At 41.9% G+C, this 20,492-nt stretch overlaps 1 protein-coding gene and 1 long non-coding RNA gene across 3 annotated transcripts in view; both read right to left on the bottom strand.

Annotated features, from left to right (window-relative positions):
- LOC110406827 overlaps window positions 1-8,757 on the bottom strand; it is a 44,135-nt gene extending 35,378 nt beyond the window's left edge. The window contains exon 1 of the long non-coding RNA XR_002443584.1: window positions 7,446-8,757. This is a non-coding gene — a long non-coding RNA (uncharacterized LOC110406827). The remainder of the gene's footprint in view (window positions 1-7,445) is intronic.
- RABGAP1 (RAB GTPase activating protein 1) overlaps window positions 10,473-20,492 on the bottom strand; it is a 60,784-nt gene continuing 50,764 nt past the window's right edge. For both annotated transcript variants that reach the window (XM_021413775.1, XM_021413776.1), the window contains exons 20-26: window positions 18,617-18,709; window positions 17,912-18,022; window positions 15,168-15,272; window positions 14,619-14,702; window positions 13,732-13,803; window positions 13,024-13,221; window positions 10,473-12,249 (exon numbers count right to left, since the gene is read on the bottom strand). In XM_021413775.1, the coding sequence (XP_021269450.1) occupies window positions 12,127-12,249; window positions 13,024-13,221; window positions 13,732-13,803; window positions 14,619-14,702; window positions 15,168-15,272; window positions 17,912-18,022; window positions 18,617-18,709 (786 nt within the window). In that variant the 3' untranslated portion in view covers window positions 10,473-12,126. The remainder of the gene's footprint in view (window positions 12,250-13,023; window positions 13,222-13,731; window positions 13,804-14,618; window positions 14,703-15,167; window positions 15,273-17,911; window positions 18,023-18,616; window positions 18,710-20,492) is intronic.

Below are 20,492 nucleotides of genomic sequence, written 5' to 3'. Positions count from 1 at the left end.
CAGGAGAAAATTCAATAAAGTGAGCTATATCTACTCACTAGCTAAAAAAAACCTGCAAATGTAAAGTAAATGGAATGCTCTTGAGATATTGAGTTGCTTCCTCACGTGATGCTGTACCCGGTACACTCGGCTTCATTTGGCTTCTGTGTTGTGGTTTATATGCCAGCCACTGTTATAAACTGTACACAACACCTATATTTGCACTGTAATCTTAATTCATTCACCACTGATTGTAACCCAACGCTACAGACTTCTCTGTATATAAAACCATAACCATGTCCCACTTGCCTTCAATAGCATACAATAAAGGCTTATATCTCTGTAAACAAAAAATTACGTCCTCGTTACTTATTTGGGTTTTTTAATTTTATTTTTGTTTGAAGTGAGGAAACTGGCTTTCAGGTTTTTCAAAGCCTGGGAAGCTAAAGCCATACGTCTGTTCTGTTTTAGTCAGGTAACAGCAAACAGTTAAGACAGGCTTCCCAGGCTGCAGCCTTACCACAGGTGGCTACTAGCAAAGCTGCATCTTGGAGCTGGTAACATAAAGCACGTTTACACTGCAACAAGCAGAATGCCTTCCTTCACAAAGACTGCAACTGAATAAAGTATAGGGGAGGAAGGTCAGCATATGCATGCTGAGGCACGGACACTGTGCGAGGGCTGCTGCACACAAGTTCTGCTGGGGGTCTGTTGGCTGATGGAAGCAGTAACACAAAAGCTCTGAGAAGACTGAAGATACCAGCCAGAAATGGAAGTTTTACTTCAGAATGAAAGCTGGGCATTTTCTAGCATTTAGTTACTCACTAAAATGCGATGTTTGCTTTCTCAAAAGATAAGTTCTAGATATAAAAAACAGCAAACCTCTCTCAAACTTTTATTCTCTCCCACCCCCGTCCCACCATTCTATTTCCTAGAACATTAAATTCCTGTGGTCCCAGTTTGCCCTCTGAGGTCTGAAGCAAACCCAGGCCTCTTCCCTGTCCAGAGGCCCTGAGGCACAACAGGATCCCAGGAGAACCATGGGCTTGCTGTTGTTTGCTTGAGGCTGCAACTCACAGCTTACTGGAACACGCACGTCCAGCTGCCAGGAGTTACAGAACACGCTTTTATTCTAGAAACTAACACTGGCCGTTTTATCAGAAGCCCTTCCCTTCATCAGTATTTTTTCTGGTCTTTAATTTGACTTTTCAAATCTAACTGCAAAGATCATTAATCCAATTCAAAGGAGATCAACCTTGAGGAAGGTTTAAAAAGCGTTAGGAGCTGACTACAGTCATGAGTGCTCTTAATAAAATGAGAAGTCTGGAAAGCCACAGCCAAGGATACATACCAAAGGGAATAAGAATTGGTGTGTGACCTCTGCACTCAGCAAAGCAGCGTGCAGCCAGCTGAGCCTGCAGCTGGGAGGTAAACAGGTCAGCTTTGCACCTAAGAACTGTTGAGGGAACCTCTGTACCAGAACTGCCTAGACCACGTTTCCTTTGCAATGCAGAGCTGCATCAAATATTTAGGAAGTATGATCCAAAAAAGAACTGGCCGGAGTTAGTGAAGAAAACAGCACTAACAGTTGGCTAAAACAGGTCCATTTTACCCAACACGCTGCCGTAATACTCTACCTATGTACACACAGTGTAAGCTAGCTTAAGAGGTCATTCAGAAAGCTACCTCAGGATTAGCATCTCAGAGGTGCCGAGCAGGCTGACAGCTCTTCAGCCTGGTAACTGCTGCTCAGTGCTAGGGAACGAAATGCACTGGGTGCGTGCCAGGAGCCAGCCGATGTCCTGAGGCATCCCAGGAATGAAACAAGGGGTAGATAAGAGAGTGGCACATGGCATGAGTTATATGATACTGATTCTACATCTGTAACGGAGGCTAGCATGGCCGTCTTTCCTCACTCCTTGGCCTGACATCACTGGTCAAGGCAGCTACAGGGAAGCTGCTAGTTGCATCCCTTTTATCACTACTGTCCCATCCACCCCACACCAAAACGAACAAAAAACCCCACAGTCACTTGAGTCCATCTACTTTTTCTCATCTCAGTGCCATGTCTTTATTGTTCCAACACCCAATGCCTTCAGCCTGCAAGCGGTGAGCTCTCCAAGAGGGAGAGCCCTCACCAAGCTCAGGTCATTCCCACAGCTGCTCAACTGTGCCAGCCTTGTCTTTTGCTGACGCAGCACCGAAGGGATTCATGCAGAAGCAACCAGCTTCTGAACAAGCAAGAAGCCCAGCTTATCTTGCTGCCATCAGCATCACCTTGAAAAACTGTATACGACACAAAGAAAACTAAAATAAAGGATTTGTTTGACAGCCATGAAGGAACAAGCCAGCTTGTCACTCCACACAACCTCACGCATCTCCAAGCCTGCCCAAAAATTCAGAGAGCTAGCTCTAGTTTCACTTTTCAATGAACACCAATACCAAACAATCGAAATTCCATGCCCTACTGCCTCTTCATTTATTGATGTAGCCTGGCTCATCTAGGTGCCCGTTCCCTTTTCTCATGAACAGCGAACAGACTGCAACTGCAGATTTCTGTTACAGGCAGCTGGGATGTTGACGACTTCTAAAACCTGCAGGAAACTGCTCCAAACTGACTCTGAGGGTCCATTTCCATGTGGTCTGAGAAGAAAGGTGCTCTTGCAGTGAAAGCCAGGAACTACAGCTGGCAGATCTCAGTCACTCATCTCAGTACGAGTGAGGGCAGAGCCCCGGCTGCGCTGTGCCTGGCTGTGGGTGGCTCTTACACATCAGCTTCGCACTTGAAGGCAGAAAGCATCAAGATCCATAAACCACCCCAGTGACAGCACAGAGTGAAAAATAAATACATGAAAGATCTGTCCCTCGCAGCTCTAGCTGCTCTGTACATAAAGCAGAGCTGCACAGATTCTCTGCCGTTATTCCAATCCCTTGTTCTGTAAATTTGGTCTGCAAATAGCTGAGCTCCTTAAAGGAGGCATCTGTTTACAACACCTGACAGAAGCCCAATGGAACTGGGCTGCCAAGACCGGGCTGCATGTCTGAGCAGCTATCCCAGGATACCTTACACTCTGCTTACTCTCTCACCTTGCTTGCTATGTACACAGAGGGCACAGGGACCGTTCAGGGCTGTCTGGGACTACCAATTACTTCTTTTATTACTGGAACAAAGTAAAAATTATACAGTTAAAGACAACATCCGCCCTGCAAAAATAACAAAATGCTCAGACTAGAAAAACAAAGCAGTGTTCAAATGAAAGTTGAAAAATAAACCAAATTCAAGTATTTTAAATGGATCTCACCAAGAACAAATTAATGAAGACCTGGACAAAATTCAGAGCTTTCCATGTACACTATTACTGGCCCCACTCTGCCCTAACTCTTAAATTCTAGAGACATGAAGATGAGCTCAGGGACAAGGCTGCTGAGTAGCTACTGAAATCTAAAACCAGTCTGTTACTGCAGTGCTGAAGGCACCCAGCGGCTCTAGAGTCTGCATTCATGTCTGTGCTAGCAGCAGCCGCTTCATTCATAATTCAGAGAAGTCTGGCACAGGCTTCCACAGCCCCTCTGGCACGCTGGGCTTTTCAGTGTACCATGCAGAAAACACTTCAGGGCAAAGCACAATCATCTTCTCTTAGAAGCACCGTCCCTCCCCCTCCACACTAGATGGGATTATGCAGCAGTCCTATGTCCCAGGCAGGAGGAGAGCTCAGATGTACGCAGCAAGCAACCAGCCTTCCCGCTCCTTCTCCTTCCCCTCCATTTGCTCGGGTGCATCATTATTAAATTACTACAAAACCACTCCTTTAAACTAGCACAAGCCTTCAGGGCACAGAAGGCATTAAGCCACTTCCCTTTCTTGTCAGCCAAAAACTGTGCCAAAACCACAATGGTTTTCTACAGTATTCTAAAAGGACTGATTAAAAAAAAAACAAAAAAACACAAAAACACAACTTTGCTCACACTATGAAAGCTGACAGTGACATAGCTCTAGGTCTCAGCAACTATTTTACTACTTTTTTCCTCATGCACAGGATTTGATTGAAAACTGCCCAGTTTTCTTTACCCTACGTGGGATGAACTGGCCTCGCAGATTAGAAAACCTCATCAGAGTCGCCCCAGTGTCACCTCCCAAGGTTCATGTATCAGTGCAGCTCTAAGGCTACCCCTTCACCCTGCGTCACAGACAACTCTATGCATTAACAGATGCTCACAGCAGGGAGTTTAAACACACCACTTTGATGTATTCATACTTTTATACTAACTGTACGCTCTGCATGATGAGGGCTTCTGCTTCCTATCTGGCAGGCTGCAAATCTCATCACTTTGGCACCTTCTGGCATCTGCGAGTCCACAGTGGCTGTGATTCTATCTGAAGCACTATAGAACCTTTCTAAAATACATTTGCCATACAAGCTGTCGATCGAGGAAGGTCTCTGCCATGTCAGAACAAAAACAATGTGTTCATTTCCACAAAGCAAACCGTACTCTGCACAGTTACCAGCTCTGGAGACAGCCACGTACAGAGCTCATCTGCACGCAGAAGGCCCACACGGCAAGATCACGGTGAAGCAAACAACTTTAGGTCACACCACCCCAACTGTAACTCACCAGTAAAGGTGATTAAAAATACTTTTGCCCCAATATTTTAAATAAGCAAAATTTAAAGTTTTTTTTAAATCATATTCTGAAAAAAATTCACCATAACGTGACACACTTTTTTTCTCGCTATGCCTATCTCAAGCAGTATTATTAAAGCAAGAGAATAACAGAAAAATGTATCAGTACTCTAAGCCAAGTTCAAGATGTACTACAAATCCATCCCATAGATTGATTTCATATATACTTAAATCTGACTCTGCTTTGTCCTTTCAGATCCTTTTCATACAAGGGCATAACAAAACTTTCAGAACAAAAACTTGCTGGAGACAAATATGGAGCATCTTACTCCTCTTGTAACTGCTTCAGGCACCTCACAGATTGTAGATTTTTGATTTACTAAAAGAAAATGAAGGGTCCTTGCCAATGCTGGGCACCTAATATCCTCAGATTCCTCAGAAATCTCCAGGCTTAACGGTTTCAGCAATTCATTCAAACAAGCAATGCTCTATAAAACTTACTGAGAAGGGTCTGCATGCTGAAAGCACTAGGATACACCACCAACACATCTTCATGGCCCAGCTGTGCCAGCACTGTTGGTCCTTGCCCCAGCAGCTCTGCCCCGTCCCCCTCCCGCAGACCATCGCAGCCACGGCCTCCCTGGCAGCGCAGCTCATCGAAGTGCTCCCCAGCCTGCACCAAGCAGCATCACCTGGGGCCGCTGTGTTACACATTTCTACTGCTGGTCTGAACTACCTGAACTACTATTCATTTCCAAAGAATAATCAACTGCTAGCAACTCATTATTCTAGGTATTCTAACAGCCTACAACAACCAGCACCTGAGAGCCAAATCCTCTGATACTGGCAACCGCATCTGGAAGAGAGCATCTACCAGAACACCAGAATATGCTCCTCTTTCTTCCCGCTCAATGAAAGGGAAAATCATACACACAAAATACTGAAACAGATCTAGAACCCACATTTGGATCGGAGCGGAGCATTACGTCATGTGTAATGTACATCAAGCTCAGAGTACTTTTTAGGACAGAGCCTATGGTACTCCCCTCTAGCAGCAGATCCCCTAGCATTTGTGCTAAGACCTGTCAGCACCTTTCCCACATCACCTACTTACAGAACATCAAGCTCCTGGCACACTACAGTTTAAGTAGTTCACACAGCAGCCTTATCTACAGCAAAAAGAAGTCTCATAAGAATAGTTCTCCATAATGTCTTTACTGCAAAATCATCTTAAGATACTTGTGTTAATCCGACTGGAATGTGAAGAGCCTAAGCACACATTAAAACTTTGTCTCTGCTGCTGCAGACTGAGGATTTGATTCCAATAAGAACCAGCCACCAGGCAGGATGTAATTTCACCCCCTCTTCCACACTAGCGTTGATATGCCTGGTGCAAGTGTTGTCACCAGGATGCCAGCAGGAACAAGCAGGTGAGAAGGACATTTTGGTGCAGTCTGATCATTACATCCGTTCTATCACACTGTAAATCTGCGCCCTAAACTGCTTAAGATGGAAAATATATTCATCATAGAATGTGCTTTTCTTTAAAATTGAAGGCTTATGACTTGCAGAGTTAATCATTAGAGAAAATAAACTCAGCACAGATCTGAGTGTCTAAGGAAAAAAACAATGAAGCTTAAGTACAGCAGAAGTACCTGAAAGAGTTTTAATTTTCCCTCTTTACCTCTTCTCTGATATATGTAGAATTAATATGACATGCCAAGCTGACTCAATAACACGTGCTGTAAGCATAAAGCAGCACAAGCAGAAGCATTATCTTGAAATCTGCATCTCTGGCTGGATGTTGTTTGGCATCCTGACAGATCCCGTTCATTGCCTGAATTGCCTAATTGCTGAATTTTGTTAAAGCAGATTGTAGCTCCCTGCAAGTATGGAGAACTTTTAATTTAGCATTAAAAGATCATTTTACAGAGATTATTTCTGTTACAAATCTTGTTATTTAACATTGCTCTTTAGAAGTCTTGCATGGTCCAGGATTTTTACAGAACCATCTGTAGTAATTTCATCTATGCCAATTTGGGCCAAATCATGTAATATAATTGCTCTATTAAAAAACAAAAATAATTTCACAGAATTGGTTAGCATACCGCTTCTGCAGTTCTCAGGAGAATATCTGATAAATCACATTCTCCTCCCATTACCTCCGGGTTAGAAATCAGAGAAATTCTATTTACAGCAGTTTTCACCCTATATAAATGCATTCTTACACATTAGATGGGTAAACATACAGGCTATAGATTTTTTTTCTATATAAAATTAGCTTCCACAGAGAAATAGCTTTGTCCATACAAGCATTACCTCAACAATTCTAAGACTTACAGGAGTGCATTTTTCCTGATTCCAGCTCCCTTTACACCCAGAATCAGAACACAACCGGCACAGCAGAACCTCTACCAGGGAGGAGACAGCCAGGAGTGCACTGAGGGATGGCACTGCCTCTCCCTGAGCAGGCCTCCACGGGCAGGCGGCAGCCGCCCATCACATTGCAGATGAAACAACTGGAGTGCACAGTGCTTCATCAGTTCTCACGTGCTATTGTAAAGCTCCCCACCTCACATCTCACCTCTCAGCTGGTGCAAGAAAGGAACCAACGTGACCCTAACCAATGTGACTCTAACCAACGTGACCCTAACCAACGTGCTGGCACAACCACCACTCCCAGCAGCCGGACCAGGGCCCTCCACCTTCCTGAGCCCAAGGGGCCCTAAGCACTGTCTGCCGATGGCAGGCATGAGGACAAAGCAACGTGAAAACCAGGTAAGATAGATATGAATACGTATATGTCATCTCCACAAAATACCATAAATCTACAGCATTTCATACCTTCTTCTAAATCTCTGCTCTTCTCCCACACAACGGTGCTCTCCATTCACCAGCACTTAGTGCTGCAATGCCAGGGAAGGCTCATGGAGCGCTGCCTGCTGAGGGGCTCCCACAGACACTGCTGGTGCCGTTTGGGGATAAGACTCGCCTGCACAACAGCCTGCTCGAAGGCCTCTGCTCGCCTCAGCTCACAGGTTGGCCCAGCAGCTCTTAGCAGGCCCCTCGGGCACTGGTGCACCCACTCCCACCTCCACCCTCTCGCCGGGCTGACCCAGCTGCTTCCCAGCCGGCCGCCACCCCGCCACAGCCCCTGAGCTAATCGCCTAGACTGCGGCAGGCAAGATGGCGCCGTCCAAGAGCTCCGCAGGCGACGTTCCACCACGAGCCACTGCCTCTCACTGGCTGTTCCTGCCGCCAATCAGCGCATTGACCTATCAGACAGCGCTGTGCGACACGCGGGCACCGCCCCCTTCGTTGGGCGGGAACAGGGCGCCATGCCTTTCCCGCCTCGCGGCGAAGGAGAGGCCAAGGGCCTCGGGGTCCCTCCATGAGTTACTTTATCATTGTAGCGAGCCGTATGTGAACCCTTAAAGTCAGCTCAGTTCCGTTTATCTCATCTTCTGCGAGACCCAGTGCCACTGCAAGAAAACCCTTGACTGTCAATGTTATACACAGCCAGGCAACAAATTCCACGCTTCCTTGGCAGCAGTCAGGCATTGCTCCCACAGCGCGTGCTTCCCCACCACTCCTGTGAGCGGACTGCAGCCGCGTGCCCACATTATTCTCACAAAAATGTGGAGTGCAGGAGTACACTTTTAGTGCTTTGTTTCATTAGCATGCAGAAATGCAGCGAAATCAAATCTGCATTCCTCAAAGTCAGTATGGACACACAGCTGTACAATCTGGTAAAATCCTAAAGGGTTTTGTATGCGGAGTCCTTGGTGGCCTCATGTAATAAAGACAATACTGCACAATGAAAAAGGGGGTGGAATCTAAACCAGAAAGCAACCCTCACTGTGTAAACTGATGCCCCATTTCCTTATTATTTTATTTAAGAAAGGCCTACACGCAGGCAGCACACGTTACTCCCCTTGCTCAGGCACAGCCCAGCGTGGCCCCATGCCCTCAGGACACCGAGCCACGCGGTCCCATTAAGCCCTTCAGAAAGGCCCCTCCTGAAATGTCTAAAGTTAGGCAGGATGAGCGTGAGCCAAGCTGCTGAACAGATGGAATGAAATCCTCCTCTTGATAACAGGAACTTTATATCACTGCCACGGATAAGAAGGGCAGCTAAAAAAAGTCAAGGAGGTGGTTACATAAATTTCAAGGCTTACCAGCAACACTTAAAGGTGAAGTTTTTGATAGAGCTGGAATATTCACTTCCATCCGAAGACCCTGCACAACCAGAAAGGAAAAACTCAGCAATTAAAAGGAGATTGTAACCATAGAGGAACCGTGCTAGAGAGTCCTGGGACCTGACTGAAGCAGCACAAAGCATTAGGAAGCTGCAGCCTGGAGCACACCAGGCTCTTAAGAAAAAAAAAATATATATATATATACACACACACTTCAGCAGTGTGGCACTTATTTTGAGTTGAGAAGCATATGTGAACAGAGAGATAACTAAATAACAGGAGATAACTAAACATCTTATTATAGCCAAAAATGCTAACAAATATGCTCATTCTTTGCTTACAGATCTGTAAAATACTCCTGCTTATAGCAACTTTGACTCAATGTCTTTTTTTTTTTTTACCTTGCTCATTCACAGGCTTGAGTATCTGTAGATTCATCTTTCTTGTCTTAAAAATGATCTGCTTCCTTGTATTTCATGTGTAATTGAGCTCCAAAAGACATGCCTCTCGCCTCTCAGCAGATGATCGCTTTTTCTTAGTTGCAGATATCTTAGATGGAGTCAGATGTGAAATATACTGGTAATATTTATTTGTGAGTAACAACATATTTCAGGAAGATATCGAAAATAATCCATGATTGGAAACTGACAACAAAATATTTCTTAGGAAATGATATAAAGCAATTCACTTTTCATTACGTATGTTCCACGGCCATACTAAAATGACAAGTATACACTGCATGCAGTTTTGAGGTAACGTTTACTTAGTGGAACAAAGCAACTTTTCCTTCCTTTAAGCACCACATTTTTGGAGCAAAGTGGAAGCCACACACAATTTCCCACTCCCTTTGGGAAAGATGAATGAATTGCTTTGGCTGTTTCTTCTCCCCCTCCCATCTTTCCTTTGTTTGCCTTCAAACTTTCTCCAAAAGGTGTAATTATTGAGAAACTGCAGAGCTGAAATTACCAAGGTACACCAGTCTGAGAAAGACAAAGCAGCAAAGACTACACACAGCCTGATAATGCCATTCTCTTACAGCAAAAGTATGGATAGAAAAGTGACAGCGTGATAACAGCCTCCCAGCGCAGGGCTGCTTTCAGAGTCACCTTTAGTCACTTCAGTGACAAAAATACATTTTTACTCCTTGTTATCTCTCTGCAGAACACACACAGTTAGGGGAGCCTGATCTGCACTGTGACCCAATTAGTGCATTCATCCAGTTGCACAGCTAAACCCTAGTTCAGCTATGACTAGAAGATTCTAGTGAAGATGATGTGAACAACACTTGACCCCACAGAATTTATGTTACTGATGATGATAAGTAGAGCTAGGCTACATTTATTCTGCAGATCCAAGCAGAATTTGGAGGGTCATGGAAAAAAATGTTCTAAATTGGACATATTTGAGAAATACTGAGTCACAAGCCTCAAGCTCCACAAGGTCATTTTTGCAGTTTCTTTTTTCAAAGCAAAACCTACATTTTATTATATAAAGCAGTGTTGGCAACAGCAAGAATATGAAGTCTTTTTTAGCAAAGTCCTTTGCAGCACAAATATAGTTTTGGTCTGACAGAAGCTTGCAGATCCTAACGCTTCTATTTTAAGAAGAGAATTGGTTTTGTATTGCAAAATATTTAATGAATTTCCTGTTAAAATGAAATGAAACAAGGAAGTAGTTATACAATTTTACTTGTTTATATTTCAATTCATAAAGTATACACACTGCAACTATGCTACCACAATGTCCACGCATCTAATATTGATGGAGTTACAAGTTTTGTTTTGTTTTTTTTGGTATTAAACAATAGAGATAATGTATGCAGTTAAGGAAAAAAATCTTGGACATAGCATGTTCTATTCTGTAGTTACAGAGTACATTAGCTAGCATTAGTACAGTAAACAAGAAAAAGGTAGAAATACAAAATAAACCAAATATCTTTATATACAAACCAGTGCCTCTTATTGTTACCAGCTTATACTCACACTGCACACAAAATTTATCCACTGATGCAATAGATACTTCAGCATAACACAAACCATTATAAATAAAAAAAAAAATTACAAGGTGCAAAACTCCATTCTACAGCTTTCTGGTGAGAACTCAGACAATGCAAAGAATAAGAAATCCAAGCATGTTTAGCACCTATTAGTGCAACTGCATTGAGCATGGAAAATGACCTACACAACCCCAGAACATGTTATCAGGGAAGCCAGTTGGACAGCTACAGATGCTCGCAGCTACACTCACGCAGTGATTTTTGCCTCATATAATATCTCAGTTTATTGTTTCTTTGTCCCATTCATACCTATGTGCAAAACTAAATCCTGGAAGCTTTCTCAGAGCTTCGCAGAAGGCCTGCTACAGGCGGGTAAAAACAACAAAAGAACAAAACAACAACAAAAAAAACCTGACAAAAAACAAACACGAAGACTTAATTAAATGTCAGACCATCCACATAATTAGTCCTTGTTAGCAATCCTGGTGCTTGGGATTTTAGCGCTGTTGATATGTGGATCAAACAATATGACACAGAAGTGAAACGGAATTTTGCCAAGAATTCTGATTATTCTCGTCTAGAATTTAGACAAGGCCCTGAACCTCAGGTTGTGAATTTGTTTGGCAGACCATGCCAAAAAAAAAAAAAAAAAAAAAAAAAAAAAAGCCCAGAGTTGCATAGAATTGATTAGTAACAGAAAGAAATGCCAAACACAGAGAGATGGATGCTGCATCTAACTAAAACAAAGTGGGGTTGCTCCGACAGGAATGCTGAAATCATCCCCATTCAGAAACAAAACACGTTACCTCCTACTCTCTATATCCTACCTCTGGGGACTGCTTTCTGGCACTGATGTAGTTCGTGGTAGTTTGTCTTTTTTTACTTCTTTTTTTTTGTTTTTCTTTTTTTTTCTTTTCTTTTTTTTTTTTTTAATTCCGTTAGTGACACTTTTCCTTTCAAATAAAATATTAAAAAAGGTTATAACTGTAAAAAAACCCATCATATGTAAACTTAACAATTAGAGTTTGGTAAGTTCTCGTACCTAGTCTGTGAAAAGCCTCCAGCCAGACCGCAGAATGGAGTGTTTCTCTGAAGAGCTTCAATCTAGCTACATCACCTGTTAAATATCAGTAGTATGAAGATCCCATGTCTAGCAATAAAGCCATTTTTGTGTTTCCATCCTTTTTATCACTGACCTATTGAAATCCCGACATGCTGTATTTTTATTGTATTTACATTCTGGTCCTCTCATGTCACAGAATTAAACATCTGGCCAAGGAAGGCAACAAAAGGTGTTGTGTTAAGAAGGTATGTTTGACAGAACTGCGTTTCAACAAGTCTCTTTTCCTTGGACTCCAGTCACTGTTTTTATAGAGCTTATTGTTCTGTTGAACCATGTTTTCTTTGCAGCTTGTACTTCATTCAATGCCAGACCCAAATGGTGTTCCAAATCCTGCAAACAGAAGAGTAATTTCTTTAACTCGGTATGCACTCACAGCACAATGTTACAGGAGTTGAACAAAGGCGGCTGTAGGACATCTACAATTTCTTAGCTACTGTAGAAGTGAGCCTTATATAAATTAGAAGTAGCACAACAGGCGAAAAAGCTTTGAAAAGCAAAACAAGCCTCTCTCACTGCCCATCGTGAAACATTCATCTTTCTTCAGTACGTGCAAGGCCTTTAATTCTTTCCTATCTGAGAAGGAGGTATTCCCATAGGAAGTGGACTTCCTACAGACTAACTTCTAAGTTTCTGTTAAGAAGCACTGACATAGCATTTTCAGGCTAAAAGAACAACACTGTCATATCTTCCATAAATACCTCAAATACCTGGAGTGCTTTCCAGTCATGTTTTAAGAAACATGTCTAACATTTGTCACGTTAGCTGTTCGTTTAACGTCGACTGTGAGATAAAGAAATGCATGATTCAGTACTTTGTCACAATTTGGATTTCTTCCACAAAGTTGCAGAATATCAGTAAGTACTGCACTGCAGCCACGCAGATGTCTGGAAATTGTAGGAGCTGGTAAATACAGTTCATGTAATTTGAGCTATTTTATCTGCATACACTAAGTTTCAGATCCAATGTTTGGTTAAATAAGCCATACAGGAAACAGGAACTTTCAGTTTCAACCAACAGGATCTGTTCCAAACCCTATACAACAAACACACTTCTAGGAACGCAGACACACCAGATACACTACAGAATGAACCCCCGAAGTATTACCTGTATTTTACATTCCGCTTCCACAAGCTGCAGTTTGGTCTGCGCCAGCTCAAGCTCCATCTCCCTCAGCTGGTTTTTCAGTGTTTCCTTCTCCTCATCCGTGTCATCATCCGAACCATCCTTGGCTGAGCTAGCAACCTTCACACGGCCTTCTTTATTGAAGAACTCCCGGCAATGTTCACAGTCATCTACTTTTTGCTAAAGTAAATACCTGATTGTGAATGCTTGTACTGGAGTGCTGACCACAGCCTTTCCCTGCCTCTGCTTTGGCAGCACAGCACAACAGGAGAGGGACTGCTAACGATCTGCAAACTCTTAACTGCCAGGGAGTACAGCCAAGCAGGAGCTCCAGCCGCCCCCAGGTCTGCGGGCTCTAGAAACACTGCTGTACTTTTGGTAAAACTGGCTGAGATAATGGGATATGTAAAAGACAGCCAGAAGAATCTCCTCCAGAAGAAAATAAGACCCCTAAGAACAATTAAAATGTATTACTGCCCAGCATGAGAATGCAGGCAATATAACAAGGGAGAGATGACAACCATCCATCTCTCCTCCAAGACCTCCCCCTCATAAACTTCTTTCCAAAACTGTAAGTCAAGAAGGAATGCTCCTTCAACCATCATTTTTGTGATGACTAATTATGTGCTTCCTGTTATGATTTTGCTAAGCGATTTAAACACTGTAGACTGATTCTATCTGGTCTCTTACCCGTATTTTCTCAATTTCAGCTTTATTTGCTGTTTGTTGCTTTTCCAGCCGCTCACTCAGCTGGGAACAAATCTGAAAAGCAAAGTTATGTTACCAGACAATTTAGAAACGTAAATTTTATCCCACGTGAATGCTAAAGCATAATTAAATACTACAGGAATATTAACATGGACAGTTTTAGGGCTCTGAGAAAATCAGGAAAATTGGGATACTACATTAAATAATGTCATTCTATACATATTATTCTGTGTCTATAGGAAACGGTGACATAAGTTATTAGCAGTTTGCCCTTGCTAAAGGAATCCAAAAAGGTTAGGGAAAGAATGGCTCTTGTTGCCTTTGGGATAAAGGCACTGGCCACGACCCCAAAAGCAGTGCTGTTTTTGTGTGTGTTTATTTTTTTTCAAGTCAGTTCCTCAAGACGTGTGTGACTTCAGAACATTTTGAAAGTTCCCATTAAAGACCCATTAAAAAGATTCATCAATTTACTCTTTTGATTCCTGATGATCAAGTGCTTGAATTCCAAAGTAAAATCTTTGAAACAAAAAAGGCATCTTTTTCTCTTCTTAACTCCAATTACCATCTGATGGAAGAAATGAAGATGAGAGAGCTTTTGGAATGAAATAAAATTTCGATATACAAGAGCCCACGTAAACAATGTTGAGCTGTCACTGAGGCTGCGAAACTGGTGATCTACAAATACCTATGTCAGGATTAAACAGAGCTGGCCATCATGATCTCAGCAAAATATAAAGCTAATCCAAGAGCCAGTTTCCTGCTTAAAATAGCTAAAATGTCTCCTCAAACAAATGACACAAATCTCCTAGAATGCCTGAGAGAGTCTTGCAATTTGACTGCAAAACATGTAATCATTAAGTTGTGCTTACCTGTTTGTAGTCACCAATTATAGAGCTGTTCTTTTTGATCTCTGACTCAGCTTTATCTAGTTCTCTACGACACATTTCCTTCAGCTGTAGAAAAAAGTACAAAGTTTATACATTTGTACAATCTGAGAAATAAACATATGGCATTTCCTCCTTCTCCTTAACCTCCATACCTTTTGCACAGGGCAAGACTTTACATGGAACAAAGGTCTATGTCAGCTACACACAAACAGGGAAAAGCTGGATTTCGGTGGCTCTCTTTGCTAGAAAACTGACTAGTGTAGAGAAGGAAGTATTAAATGCAATGACAGCTGAAGTTCTGTCCTGCTTCTTTGTGCAGCAATCTCTGGCACAGTCTGTGTCTTCACAATTCCAAGTAAAAAAATTCACTACCCTATGAAGCACCTGACAGGAAAGAATTCTGTTTTGCTGACGCTCTTTACACTACAGAGGAGGCACAAACATGACTTTAAGCTCTTCCCACACTTGTCACTTTTTTTCCCCCCTATCTGTACCGCACAGAAATGTGAAAATGACAGAAATGCCCCTAACCTGAGCTGATTCTTCTTCTAGGCGCCTCTTTTCTTCTTCTGCATCAATCAACTTCTGCTTGGTCATTAGCAGTTCCTTATTCAGAGCATCTGCCTTTTCCTCTGCCTGGAACACAGAGTTAGAGTACAGCACTGAAGAGAGGCTTCCTTGTTGTGCGGATGCTGGTAGGCAGCCATGGGTGGAAGCTCCAGTAGGACACAGCCAAGAACACTATCTTTTCATTCTTATTAAAAGAAGTCTCTTCACTGTTACTAATTGAAGTATTATTAGGAAAACTATTTTTCTGAAAAATATCATCTACAATTCAAACTTGTAATGAAAACAGAATTCATGAAATGTCTCTAGAACGTTAAAAAACTCCTCCACGATGCCTACCAATGGACACGATGCCATCTTTATTGTGTCATTCCTCTTTTAAGAAAAGAGATGTCCCACCAGAAAGCACACAATCTTTTCTTACTACATTTTTTTAAGAATAAAGGCGCATAGCTGTAAAATCTTGGGCTGTTCATAAGCTGCTCAAAACTACCTCTGCAAAGTAAGACAGCTTTTCCTGTCTTATACACAGCAACTCAGTACTTCCCAACAGGTGTATGAATTCAACATAAAAATAGATCAATAACTCAACTGATATATAAAATGTTCAGAAAGTAGCTGTACCATTTCCCTTCAAAGGAAGAAAATCAAACAGTGAATTTTAGTCCCTTAAAGTCCTGCTGATCCTTTAAAACAGATGGCAAAGAGAACATCTTTTCATTACACATGGTTTTTAAGCTGTTTTAAAGTTAAAGGAAACTGGGATATGGGAGTCTAGCAATAGCAGAAAAATGAAGCCTATTTTCTGGTCTAGTGCAAAGGTTATTAAGGAAATTCTCGTATTTCCAAATGTTTTGCTTTGATCTTTTAGGCTGCAAGATTTCAGAGACACAATGAAGGTATTAGAAAAGGTGTATTAAGCAATTTCCTTTGGTACTTTTCTTTCAGGACATCTGGCTAGTAGAATGAAACTTACCATTGCAGCTTCCAATTAGAAGAATTAATCAGGGTCCTAAAGTAGGATCAAACCTACCTATCTCCTCCTGGGGGATAACCTGAATGCTACCAACATCGTTTACCACCTTTGAAGGCATGAGTGTTACATATCCACTGCTGTATCTCAAAGACTTCACTCAGTTTTTTGCTCTCTTAGCTCTCTATTTAAACGGATAAAAGCACAACTGGTTTATATGGGCTAGAGCAGCCACAAACAACAGTTGATAACAGATACAAAAAACTTCTTCAGTGCATTTTTTTTGGTGCATCCACCTTCTGAGAACAATCACTGCGCATTCTGCACAGCCTTCTACGAGCTATCTCCAATAGAGCGAAAAAGCACAGGTAACAGGAAGTGAACATAGCAATGCTTTTTTAAAAAAAACGCATGGAACATATTGCTGTGTTTCACACATCTTTAACATTGTAGAGCAGTAGATGTACCAAACTGAAAGTCACAAAACAAACTTCATTAAAAGCAACTTCATCCATTAGCATCAACATTTACAATGAATATTTTTCCAACAGCCAGTTTCCAGGAGGCCGTGGGAAACCTTGATAAGCTGAAACATTTTAAAGCCTGTCAACTCCTGCACTACATGATTTTTGGAAGTTATTTTCCTTTGAGATTTCAAAAACGCCCTTACCTTGGTACACAACAAGAATACCAAACAGAAGCACTTGAACTTTTTTCCTCGTCTCCCCAGGCAGATGGACTCAACATGGCCCTGCCTACAAGGTGCATTACAAACACCGGTGCCTTTGCACGTCACGTGAAAAAGCATATCCTAAAAAAATCTCCCAGACATGAGTATGTAATGAAGGGAATGCGAGAGCCAACTTCAAAAAATTACTACAACAAAGCAAATCTGAAACTTCCTCCTGAGTGCTCTGCTGATATGGGAAACAACCAATGATGATGAGTTCATGTGGGCGGATTTCAACAAGCCAAACCCAAACCCAGACCACAGTGACTTTTCCAGAATTGCCTAGAGTATCTGAGAATCTGATTCCACTGAGAATCAGACAGATCCAGACTTTCAAATTTATTAGGTACCAAAAGCCTGTCTTCTGGGAGATCATACTCATCTGAATAACAGCTGAAGAAAAACAGAATCCAGAATCCATGCTATTATTTTTGTAACAATTTGAAGACTTGACTTTGCTCCTGCTATACTTTCTTTCAATACACATAGAGAAGAAAGTAATTAATCAAGTACAGGCTTAGAAGGTCTCTCTTCTCTCTAGTCTGAATGCTTTTCAGAGGAATCCATATTTCCGTCACTGGTCCTGCTTCTTGTGGGTATCTGACACAGGTCTAGATATCATTCTGCTATAGGGGCATGGAGGAAAGAATCCTAACTCGCTCAAATCAATTGTAGCACATTTTGCAGCATATTAGATACCCTCTAATGTTGCTTCCCCACACCATGTAATGTGATGACCTGCATCTGCTCAATCTGTTGTCCTGACAGGACTACAAGTAGCCCAGTAGTCTCATAAAGAAACAAAGGTAATCTCTGACCCTGGAGGCAAGACACAAGTGAAAATACATTCAACAAGGAACAAAGAATATGGGATTTATCACCCTGTCAGCAGAAAATTAAACATTAGAAAGTATGAAAATACTTTGTGATACCTCCAATGAGAAGAGTAACTAGAAATTAGCCCCAGTACCTCCTTGCCACTACAGAGCATAAAACACGTCTTACATTGTCTAGATCTTTCCGCAGAGCAATCTTGCTGGTCACCAGTTCGTGTGCAAGGTCATCATTTTCTTGCTCAAGCCTCATGTTTGCTTCTTGTAGACGGCGGTTCTCACGCTATGGGCAGAAAAAAAAGTCAAGAAAATGGTTTTACTAGGTGCTTATCTATAAAACACAGCACTCTCTGTGCCTGAATGCAGGTGTCCAGCTTACATCTCCAGTATTGAAAGCCAACTCTACCTGCATGAATTCAATGAGGATAAAAGCTGCTAGACATATAGTAAATATAAAATAAAGCTAATTAAATGTTAGCCTCGAGAAGAAACCACACATTAATAACTCATCTAGGACTTTTGTTGAGCTAGTGAAATGTTTTTGAAGAACACAGTGGTAGGGGTGCCACTCTGCCATCAACACCTTGCCAAGAGGTTCCTACAAACACTGATTTCTGTGGCTGAAAATAAAATTTTCATACTGGAAAAATGTGAGAGCGGGTGGTACTGGGAAAGCCACTCTATATTCTCCTGCTACAATTCCCAGTACACGGACAGATGTTAAAGTTTACATAAAACTCTTCAGCTTAAAACACATAAATGGATGTATGTGTACATGTACTTGTCAGAAGACACAACAGCTCAAAGAAAAAAAATCTAAGTAGGAATTTCCTGCAGGTACTGCATGTTAAATCAGATTACAGTAGGTAAGCATTACCTCGAATCGTTCTATTGGATCCTCTTGTTGAGCTTGCTGCTCTCTCATGGTATGATATTCCTTTTCATATTTCTTCAGCTTCTTCTGGCTAATCTAAATTAAAGCAGCCTATTAGTTCCTGTCCAGAACATCAGTAAAAGAATACAGAATTCACAAAGGGTTATGGCATGAGCTTTGGGCAGCTCCTGCCTTCTATAAAACACAGTTAATAATCTTTTTTTGAGTGTCAAACCTTTGGATATGGTCAAAAAAAATCTATTCCACTCAATATAATCACAAAAGTATCCCTTTATCTTATCCTTTTGTGGAACATGGAAAAATGTCTGAAGGGGAATCCTAGGAGCACCCTACCTGAGTCTTCTGTGGTACTATACAGCTGTTTGATGCCCAAAATATTACAGTGGCTTAGCAAAACTGAGTCTCTTGAAACCCACCATATGTGTTTAATTTCTGACCTAACATAACACTGATGTTTCTTCAGCTGCTTTTTTAACTGTAACATTTATCATCATGCTGAAATGTTTACTTCAAAAGAAACTATAGATGCAAATGCAGTTTCCCCTTCTCTAAGAAGGGAGAGAACCGTGCATTAAATTCAGTATTTTGTGCAGTGTTCCAGTCCTACAGGGACAGAGAACACACAAGAACTGCACCAGATCCTGACCAGCACCCTGCCTGGTATCAGCTACTGAGTGTGCAACACGCTGCAGGAGTTCAGTGGCACAGTCTGTGCTAAAACCACTATCAGCATTTCACACGCAAAGTAGGTCGCATCTAAATTAAATCACTAGTAATAAAAGCTGCTGAACCCTTACTGTTATTTCCGTAAACCAAATAAACTGAAGTTATGGGAATGTTTTCCTCTTAAAAATATGTTGTCCGAGACATAAATTTGATATGCATAAATGACAAACAATGGAAAACATGCTTCAGTTTCTCTTATCTTTGTTTTTTATCATTAACAATCTTACTTGAAACAAGCTGTAGAAAACTGGTAGCTAGGCTCCCCCTAGCGAGAACTGCATGGAAACACGCAGCTGAACGTGCTTCCTTTGACTCTTTTCGGGGAAGCCAGCCCATTTACCTGGAGCTGGTCCAGCCCCATTACAACTGCAGCAGTTTCCCTTACTCAGTAGCCCAGACAAATACTCAGAATATTAACCCTTTACTTACAATATAGCCTGTAACTTCAGTAGATTATTTCACTGCTCTGCCCCTGCTGAACTCGCTAACTGCTGCGTTTCATGCAGCAAATCTCAAGCTATGTGAAGGTTAGCTCTTGAAAGGGAGGCATCCAGCCACGTGAGAGGAAGGGAAGGAAGCCACGCTACTAGTCAGGCTGTTCTGAGTGCATTAAAATAGTGTTGCCCCTGGATACTAATAATGAGGTGATCATGAGAATATTTACTATTATCACCAGTTCTTGACACTGGAGTGGGAACTGTGCACTAGGGAGTCAGCAAGGCCTTTGGGCCTGCACAGTGACAGAAGGCAGAAATGAACACTGAAGTCCCACCAGTGTTTCAAGGGCAGAGAACACTGAGGACCCACTTTAAGAAACTACTGCTGTCTCAAGCTCATCATTTACTGACCTCCTTTTCAGCAGAATGCTGTTGTAATCACAATGCCTTAGCTAGGCTACTTCTCCCTTCCTATAAATGATTTATTTTGACATCAGGCCCTTTTCTGCTCAAAAGAGCTTCCAGATACAAAGCTGGAGATTTCTACTGACAGCAAAGGACTTATATTTTAGGTCAAAGAAAGCAATTATGTGCAACATCCAATCAGAGGCAACACACATGGACGATACAGAAGTGTTCAGCACCTGTGCAGAGCCCAGTAACACAGTCTGCACTTCCTCCATAAAATTCATTTA

Source organism: Numida meleagris, chromosome 16 (genome assembly GCF_002078875.1).
Source record: "Numida meleagris isolate 19003 breed g44 Domestic line chromosome 16, NumMel1.0, whole genome shotgun sequence".
NCBI lineage: Eukaryota > Metazoa > Chordata > Aves > Galliformes > Numididae > Numida > Numida meleagris.
This window is presented reverse-complemented; position numbering and strand designations above follow the sequence as displayed.